Below are 10004 nucleotides of genomic sequence, written 5' to 3'. Positions count from 1 at the left end.
ACGAGGGAGGGACCATTAAGTCGAACATATGTGTTATTGGACACATTTTAGGTAGGTCCCTCCCTTTTTCGTTCTCTTTGGCGAAACGTTTAGTAACTCAACCGAACTCAACGCTTCTTTGGCAGAATAGAAATACCCTATCTAGAGCAAGTTTGGTTTCACAACCGTCACATGAGTGGTTACTGCTGGCTACCTGTCACATCACATGATTGTGTTCAGAGACGCTGCAGTTGTTGATGGCGAGCTGTTTTCATAAGGTAGTGTTCAAAATTGCAGGTACATTTGATTATTATACAGTTACCATTTCTGTACTGTAATGACTCGTAGATGTGTTTTCCTGCTTTAGCTTAGGTGTAGAAATCGCGTTATATATTTATTGTGAAATGTTGAATTGTTGTACACAGTAGCTTGCTAGCATAGCCAAGCAACATTAGCACAAAAGTCTATCTGTGATAGCACTTTCCATTTGTGCACTTCAGGAGGCTAGCTTGCTACTGTTTGATGTGTTGTATTGATAATTTTGACACATTTACTCTGTACACTTTCTGTTTTCGTATTTTTACTCTTTCTGTTTCCTGACTGAGTCAGTTATTCGACTGACATTAATTCAGGGATTGGCAACCCTTCTCTGAAGTGCTTGGCTAATGTGTTTTCAAGCATTGGATCCAGCTCTACTATTACGCACCTGATTCTAATCAAAGTTCGTCAGGACCTTAATCAGGTGAAACAGTTGTTAGAGCCAGCCTGAAATTACTGGAGGTGGATTTGCAACTCCTGGGTTGGTTCAAATTGACCAACTATCTTAACAGCCATCCTAATGTCTTTTTGCTCCCAATCTCCAGGTTGTAGAATCAGTAAGCAATGTCACACGTGGAGGTAGAAAGGAGGGCAGATAAGGGTTCATCGCTTCAGGGCGACCCACCACAGAATACAGGTAGCTACTGTAACATGCCTGCAAGACGTCCATAAATGGTTTACAAATAAGAAATGAATTACTGATGGGCTTCTCATGGTTAACACATCCTTTTTATTTCATGGCCCTTATGTTAAAGCTACATTCAATTAGTTTTTGCCAGCCAAGAAGACTGACTGTGAGACTGACTGACTGTGAGACTGACTGACTGTGAGACTGACTGACTGTGAGACTGACTGACTGTGAGACTGACTGACTGTGAGACTGACTGACTGTGAGACTGACTGACTGTGAGACTGACTGACTGACTGTGAGGCTGACTGACTGACTGTGAGGCTGACTGACTGACTGTGAGGCTGACTGACTGACTCCCATTGTTAAATAGTGTTTGGAGACAGTCTGCCATACAGTAGACAGGGAATCATATCCGGCCAGGGAAAAAAAACTAAAACTTCACTGGCTACAAGCTTCAGTAGCTACATATAGAGTTTATTGTTATTTTGCAATTACTTTGTGAAGAAATAAGTTAACTACTTGAAAAACTAACAGTAAAAATATATGTTGATTGACAAGTAGTGTAAATGTTTCTCACCACCAATCTTCTTAGTTGTATACAGACTGTCTTTTCATTTCTGTTCCTCTTCTGTCTATTTTTATGTTGAACTGTTTTAATAGAACAAGAGAATAAACCAAAAATAACTAGTTGACGGTCATTGTTTTCATTATAGGTACTGTATAGCTACCTATACAGTATTTAATTTAAATAATTAAGCGTTACATTTCTTTATATGCAAATGGCGTTCTATACACTAGGTTTTGGATAAGCACAGGCGTTTTGGCCACTTGTCATAACAAAGATAGCATTGGCCCATAAATAGTTCCTCTTCTACACCCTCTCCCTTGTCCACCACAATTACTATGCATCCCAGCCGAACTTGGCTTGCCTAGTTTTTCTTTCTTGTTTACTTTTGTAGAATGTTCAATTGAAAACCAACTGTTCTCTACTGAATTACCTCATCATTGACTGGATTGAATTGTATATTAAGGGGTGCCTCCTAATGGAGTTCCCTCCTAATGTAGTTGTTTGGGAAAGAAAGGATGTTTTATTTTGCCTGGTCATGGCATGTACAGTAGAGTGTATGAAAGTGAGTGGAAGTATGAAACATTGGAAAATGTATCTCTTGAACTCAACTGCTGTCGCTCAAATAGTGACGGAGAAGTGGCATGGTACCTCAGGAACGTGATTGTGAAGTGGAAATTAATGATTTTCTGAGCAGAGCATTAATAGTTGTCATCACTGGCGCATCAGTGAAAATCGAGCATTTGTGGAATCGCAGTGCTGCATTGTGTGTTGGGAATCTTATTCCGGAGTACAAGGAATGTGTAGGGTGAAGTAGAAATGTCTAGAATTAGGGTTGTCCACAAGTTCGCTGTTTAAGAGACAGTTTCAGTGGTTGAAAATGCGATTCCGATCCCATTCATTATTGCAGGGATGAATTAATCCTGATATGGAAAAAGGTCAGTTTTATTGCGTTAATAACACAAGTCATGAAATGTACTGGGCAAACAAAAAATATTTTGAAGTAACAGGATGTAATGGTAGACATGAGAAACACTGTCAGAAAAAGCTTTGTCCTTCTTCAGCTCCAGAGCCTGTATGGGACGGCCCTCTCTTGACATTTCCTTCTTCACCTTAATCTCAATATTCCCTTATTTTTGTCATTTTATTAAGTTTTCCAGGTAGTCCCTTAGCCTGTAGGGGCCGGTAGTTCACCATTAATGAGAATTTGGCACCTTTTGCCATGCTGCACATACCCTAAGGAAACCAGAATTTATGCTTAACTATACCTACAGGGAAAACATTTGGTTGGAAAATGTTTTTGTAGTCGTTACACTTTACATAATACAACAGCTGTCAAATCTTTGTAGATGGCAGGACTTCACTAATGTAATTTCTTATATTCATTTTATATGTACATTTTGTTTAATCCACTACCTTCACTAAATCAGATGCAAAGGCTTTATGTACCCATTCTGACCATCTCAGCGAATTATTATTATTATTTTATTTTTTGTCCTGCTTTCCCCCTGAAATCATATCAGAGCCTGGACTGCACGGTTTGTCTTCATCTAAACTCACCTAAAGGATTATTAAGAACACCTGTTAAATTTCTCATTAATGCAATTATCTAATAAACCAATAACATGGCAGTTGCTTCAATGCATTTAGGGGTGTAGTCCTGGTCAAGACAATCTCCTGAACTCCAAACTGAATGTCAGAATGGGAAAGAAAGGTGATTTAAGCAATTTTGAGCGTGGCATGGTTGTTGGTGCCAGACGGGCCGGTCTGTGTATTTCGCAATCTGCTCAGTTACTGGGATTTTCACGCACAACCATTTCTAGGGTTTACAAAGAATGGTGTGAAAAGGGAAAAACATCCAGTATGCGGCAGTCCTGTGGGCGAGAATGCCTTGTTGATGCTAGTGGTCAGAGGAGAATGGGCCACAACACGCACAACCTTGTGCCAATTGGGCATCGTTTAAATGCCACGGCCTACCTGAGCATTGTTTCTGACCATGTCCATCCCTTTATGACCACCATGTACCCATCCTCTGATGGCTACTTCCAGCAGGATAATGCACCATGTCACGAAGCTCGAATCCTTTCAAATTGGTTTCTTGAACATGACAATGAGTTCACTGTACTGAAATGGCCCCCACAGTCACCAGATCTCAACCCAATGGAGCATCTTTGGGATGTGGTGGAACGGGAGCTTCGTGCCCTGGATGTGCATCCCACAAATCTCCATCAACTGCAGGATGCTATCCTATCAATATGGGCCAACATTTCTAAAGAATGCTTTCAGCACCTTGTTGAATCAATGCTACGTAGAATTAAGGCAGTTCTGAAGGTGAAAGGGGGTCAAACACAGTATTAATATGGTGTTCCTAATAATGCTTTAGGTGAGTGTATAGTATGAGTCAGGCACTTATCCAATATCCCTTCTCCAATTTGGCTCATCCTTACAACTCCCTGGTTACTCAAGAGAGTCAACGAGGGGGATGTTTTTTCTCCAAAACATGATCCGCTAAAACCGAAAGTTGTCTGGACCCAGTGCACTAGCAGAAGAACGCATCTCTGTTAGCTTAGAGGCATTGCACTGGTCAAATGGCGCTGCAGAACTCACCGTGACCCATATTTTAAAGAAACTCGGCACGCAGACCTACACTGACATGGTCCTAAACTGAAGACAGTGTTAATAGTCTTTCTACATTCAACTGGAAAGAATTGACCAAGTATTATCTATTATCCTTTAGAGCCAAGCCTGACTGCAGAGGATTCTCTGGTTATGGAGGGCTCCCAGCCTGCAGAGGATTCTCTGGTTATGGAGGGCTCCCAGCCTGCAGAGGACTCTCTGGTTGTGGGGGGCTCCCAGCCTGCAGAGGACTCTCAGGTTATGGAGGGCTCCCAGCCTGCAGAGGAATCTGTACTTGTTGAAGAGCCCATCATAGTGGGCAGAAAGGCCATAGAGAAACTGACTGAAGGCCTGCTGTCTCACTACCTGCCTAACCTCCACAGATCCAAACAGGCTCTACAGGAACTCACGTTAGTATTTACACTGGAGTCCCAAAAGTTAGGCTTCTCCTTCGATGTTGCAGTATTACATTTTTTTTTTAAAGGTTATATTGTGCCACATTTGAGTTCATACAGTTTCATTTTTTTTAACCTTTAGTTTCTGATTATTAGGATAATGTAAAGAGAATTTCTGAGGTCGAATTTACTTAACTTAATCCTGAGATGTTAAGAAGTTCATTTTAGTTTAGCATCTTACAGTTTGTTTCTCTCCTCCTTGATCAGGCAAAACCAAGTCATCCTATTGGACACACTGGACCAGGAAGTCACAAAATTCAGAGAGTGCAACTCCCTGCTGGATTTGAACTCACTGGTCTGCTGGATTTGAACTCACTGTCTGTTGGCCTGCCTGCCTGTCTGTTGGCCTGCCTGCCTGTCTGTTGGCCTGCCTGCCTGTCTGTTGGCCTGCCTGCCTGTCTGTTGGCCTGCCTGCCTGTCTGTTAAGCTTTATACTGTGTCAATCATATTATATATTTAGAATATACTTTTGAATAAAAATGAATGCATGTAATAGTTCAGTAATAAGTTGACTAGCTGTCTAAATAAAGAGCTGGATAGATTAAACGATTTGTAGTCAGATTTATGGATTTATACATCTGTCTGTCCTACTGTGATTTAGTTTCTGAACAATTGACCACAGTAGTGTGTGTATATATAGTGTATAAATACCATTATTTTAGTAATGAGAGTGAGCAGATCAAACAGGGTTTTGTAAGACTGGTGATCAAATCTGTGTCACAGTGTTGCATGTTTATACATGTTTAACATGCCACGTTATTTATTTGTAAACATGAGAACTATAGATTTCTTGAGTTATCTTAGATTCATTGTGTCTTTTGGGTCAGTTAGACTTCTTTCACATAGTGCTTTACACAGGACAACCATCAGTAACTGCCACTTTAAATGACTATGGTTAGTTGCTCTTAGAACAGGGTTCTATTTTTGGAATGTACAGTACATCAGCTCCATGTGATGATGGTTTCTATAACTAGCATTGTTTGTTCCAGTTCACAGAGGCAAAGTTTTACCACAGTAAGCTGGTGAACATTCGCAAGGACATGATAATGCTGCATGAGAAAACAACAAAAATGAAGGTTGGTGAATATGGACTGACTCCGGATACTTTCTGCTAGCACAGCTGTCAGTTGATACGAAATAGTATTTTAAATATATCTTATAATACAGTTCTGAATGGGTGAAATTGTGTATTTTCTACAGAAGAGAGCATTGAAGCTCCAACAGCTGAGGCAGAGGGAGGCTCTGGAGAAGGAGCAGCAGAGGGAGAAGGAGCTGGAGAGAGAGAGGCAGCTGATAGCAAAACCTGCTAAGAGAACAACATAGCTCAAACCATCTGTGACTACCATGAACTCTCACTGCCAATCACACAACAGAGCCAAAGACAAAGGTGTTTTCTGACACGCTTCAAAGGCTAATATCCCGATCACGTAACTGGGGGGCAGTTTCCCCCTGCCAATCAAGCCTTGCACTTTGAATGAAGAAATTCCATTCAACTTATTTTTTAGTCCAGGGTTTGATTTTGGGTAGGTCAAGGAAATCAAGCTGATTGTACAGTATACTTTTTTTCCTCAAGAATGGCGCTATTCAACAATGGTTTGTGTTTGTTTTTTTAGACAGGATTTGGTCTCTTTCAGAGTACTGCTTGTTGGTGGGTCAATGATGCGGTTCCATTTGGAAACAGCACAAAACCAAACCTGTAAAATGTCCTCACTTCATCACAAACTGCGCACTATTCTCAATGAAGTTCCATACTTTTAAACTGGGCTCATTGGACTTTTCAAGGTTGAAAAGTAGTGCACTAATTAAGAACAGGGTGAAGTTTGGGACACTTCCTTTCACCATCTGCTAATAAACTGGACCTTTCTAACAGTTAGGAATGTATGTAGCAATTTAGAGCACTTGAGTTCCTGATGTAAGTTGTTGCTTAATATGTTTTGTATCCGTAATTAATAGAATAGTCCAAAACGTTCTGATTTGTAAGGATGGCTGTGAAGACTATTAATAATATTCTGCATGGTGCTGACACACCACATCAGGCAAGGCCAGCTTAGAATATGTGATCCGTCATCAGGTACTGGTTAACTGTATTAACATGTTTTATATGCTGTTTTACTGTACCTCTAACCCTCAGTTCTCTTAGATAATCTTGATTTAATTAAATTTGTAATTATGCGATCCACTGCTTTGAGTATTGGAGCATTTTGATGCTGTCTCAGATTTTATTCAACAAGATTTGAAATTATGATTAATATAATAAAAATAAAAGAATCTGTATCTGATCTGTCCTTTGTGGCAGGTTTGACCACCCATAGTATACTTTCTATGCTGCTGATGCAACGGTTGTGAATCTTGTCCACTAGATGGCAGCAGGCACCTTTCAGTATAAAGGCTTTAGCCCTAACAACTACTGCAGTCTCATCATCTTAGAAACTAACTTTGGGGTATATCCCAACTTCCTATTGACATCAGTGCATGACTACTACATTTCATCTTAAAGTTATAATTCACCCCTGTGTATCTAGTAATTAACTAAATTATAACGGTCTGTGTTTTTCCAGACGTTATGCTGCTTACGACACTGAAATGACCCTGGAATAGTTTGTATTATACCGTGTGTTGCTTTTCAGGACCTAATATTAAAAACAGAAAATGTAGAGGAAATGATAAAGTTTGTTTACAGAATCAAGGTAACATTCCTGGTCACCTCAAGACAGCCTTGTCTGCTACACCTCCTGCAGCAACTCGCATTAAAATATCTCACTACAGGAAACGCCTTCACCGCCTCCCAACCGGGTTCTGTCTGGGGCCAGAACTACACTAGCAATCACACTTTGTGCACCATTCACTAAAACAATGACAATTCTTCCCACACTAAGACACATATACTGTGTATGTACTGTTTACTTACGACTTTAAACTCAACACTAAGTTTCTGTTGACTACACAATAAACCAAGCCTCACATTTCAATTTTTATTCTTACACAAGAAGGATGATGTTGTCTTATTGACTGAGGTCTGGGACAACTGGTCTGTGTGTTTTTGTTGAACAGCGCTCGTGAGTTTATCCAGTCCTGGGGGCAGCAGTGGTTTCCGGTTGAAATACATCTATTTAGATGCAGAAAAATGCTTCTCACATGAATATGGCTATGTTTCCACAAAATTAAACTATACCCAGGCAATATCAAACATGCATGAAACCTAGGGGCCCATGACCAGATTTTCCTCTAGTTTTGTATTGGTTTGCATCTATGGAGGGTCTATCATTTTCTAAAACCAGAATGTTTCTTACATAGACTAAGCTGTGCTTAGAAATGTTAAATAAGTTAATTCTCTCTGTAACTCTCACCTTTTCCTCCTCTGTACCTTACCCCACCTCCCTCTAATTTGATCACCTCCCCTCTTCTCTCTCCTTATTCTCTCCGGATCCTCCTCTTCTGCTGTCCTCCCGTGGTTCTAGCTAAATCATGTCTCCGTATTTAGGAACTTGGCTGTCAATAGCAAAAACAAACCCTTCCTCTGCAGCCACAACCGACTCCACAGACATGCACTTGTAGATGCATGTAGGTGGTGTAGTGTGTCCATCTGGGTGTGTGTTCATCACTGGGCGACACAGGAGCTCCAGTCTGTATGCCAGCTCCTGGTCAGCCGGCTGTCTGAGTAAACAGTGGGCCGCGATGGTGAGGAGTGGGAGGTTGCCCGTCTGTCCTAGTTACCAATAACACTGGGCCTCACACCACAAACGCATACACCGACCCACCCCACAATTAAAAGGGATATGGCTTGCCAGAGGCCACAGACACGGGAATAAGTGCTTCTGCATCATGGTCTTATTCATCTCATATGTAACATTACCTTAAGGTTGGCATGGTCATTTTCAACACTGCCTGTCTCCAGTCATCTGATGACGTTTGGCCTGAGATAGTAGGTATTGGTGTGGTGGATCTGGAAAACATGACTACTAGTGTTTTGACCACAGCAGAGTGAGGCCACATTTCCTCCAGGCTGGTTTGTTTATACCAGAGCAGAAGGGAGAAAGGGAGGTTTGTTTTCTTCCCAGGCTGCAGTGTTTTTGACCAGAGCAGGGCAAAGATGAGACGCTGCTTGGGATAGTGGGTAGAGGTGCTGTGGTGGAACTGGAAAACATGTCTGGTTCTGCTGGTGTCTTCACCAGAAACCAGATCGGAGCAATGTTCTGTCCTGAATGGCACACTGTTTTCTATTTATTTTAAATGAGTGCACTTCATAAAGGAAAGTGTCCCATTTTGGATGCGATGTCACTAGTTTTCCTCTCATTTGTGGCCAGACTACTTTTTATACTTTAGCCATGTCCAAGAGCAATGTGGGTTACTCAGCTGCCCATACTGACCCAACCAAACAGTTTAAACATCATGAAATGTAAAAATATAATAAAAATTAAAGGTTAAAGGCATTCTTCAAATACTTTGTTTAAAATGCCTTTATTTTCAGTATGGCATATTCAGTTTAAATTAAAGTTTACACAAGTTATATTGCCTGTGTCGTGGATGTTATTCAGTACTTTTTTTATTTATAAAATCATCACAGATCAGTGCCCTCGGAAAGCAGACATACTGATGAATTCAAAATGTGTTGGTATTTAGGGGAAGGGTAACTTACATCCTAAATGGCATCGTATTCACTGTATACAGTAGTTCACTATGTATGACCAGAGGCCTATGGTCCACTTCTCAAAAGTATTCCCCTATTTAATTAACAGTATGTCATTTAGGACACAGCTGTTGCCATCTCTAGGAGATAAACAATCTGGTTGTTGTTGTTGTCACTGTCTGTATAATTACAGTCTTGGTATATTATATATTTCAGCTGCAAGAATCAGGCAGCCTTTGGTGAACCATCGGAGGAATAGTTAAATTAGAAGACACTTTTACCACCCACACAGAAACTAGGTTAACCCTTTCTATTTTAGCCCTTGGTCAGTGTAAATGTTTTTGGGGTAACCCTTTTCAAAATCAGCCCTGCAATATTCTGGATTTTTAGCCACGTTTTGGGTTAACCCTATATAAAATCAGCCCTGAGATGGTCTGAAGGGGTAGCCAGATGCTGGGTTTATCCTCCAGGCTTGGGTAGGCATTCATTGAATGCATTGGCTGGCGTTCATGTTTGGGTTTTAAACAAAACCTCTTTCAGTCAGTTCTCAGAAATTGTGACAATAGAAAAAGTGGGTTTTAAATCCATCTGGTTTCAGTGGACTCTTAAACTGGTATATACATAGCAACATGGTCTACGCAAAAAGAGAGTGAGGTTTTGAAGAGCAGTGTAACTGTGGTTGAAGGAAAATAATAATTTGATTAAACCATTGCCCTTCCCTTGTTATTTCCTTTGGTAAGAGAAAATGGTCAGAGAGAGGATGAGAAGAAAGAAGGAGCAAGTAATATGTGAGCTTGAGGAGAATCAGAATTC

The 10004-nt window shown here is 40.7% G+C and overlaps 1 protein-coding gene across 7 annotated transcripts; it reads left to right on the top strand.

Annotated features, from left to right (window-relative positions):
• The first annotated feature begins 98 nt into the window (after positions 1 to 98).
• On the top strand, positions 99 to 6836 carry bloc1s6 (biogenesis of lysosomal organelles complex-1, subunit 6, pallidin). Of its 7 annotated transcripts, none has more exons than XM_010891276.5 (7): positions 100 to 257; positions 658 to 721; positions 843 to 934; positions 4231 to 4519; positions 4772 to 4859; positions 5554 to 5640; positions 5765 to 6836. In XM_010891276.5, exons 3-7 carry the CDS (start codon positions 862 to 864, stop codon positions 5885 to 5887), a joined length of 660 nt encoding a protein of 219 aa, XP_010889578.1. In that variant the 5' UTR covers positions 100 to 257; positions 658 to 721; positions 843 to 861; the 3' UTR covers positions 5888 to 6836. The 7 variants fall into 7 exon arrangements, with proteins under 7 accessions (XP_019910956.1, XP_010889578.1, XP_010889576.1 ...); XM_010891274.5 differs by having other exon boundaries at positions 589 to 721; XM_010891273.5 differs by having other exon boundaries at positions 100 to 276; positions 589 to 721.
• The last annotated feature ends 3168 nt before the right edge of the window (positions 6837 to 10004 follow it).

Source organism: Esox lucius, chromosome 2 (assembly GCF_011004845.1).
Source record: "Esox lucius isolate fEsoLuc1 chromosome 2, fEsoLuc1.pri, whole genome shotgun sequence".
In the NCBI taxonomy this organism is placed as follows: domain Eukaryota; kingdom Metazoa; phylum Chordata; class Actinopteri; order Esociformes; family Esocidae; genus Esox; species Esox lucius.
The sequence above is the reverse complement of the archived record's forward strand: the minus strand, read 5'-3'. Positions and strand labels throughout refer to the sequence as shown.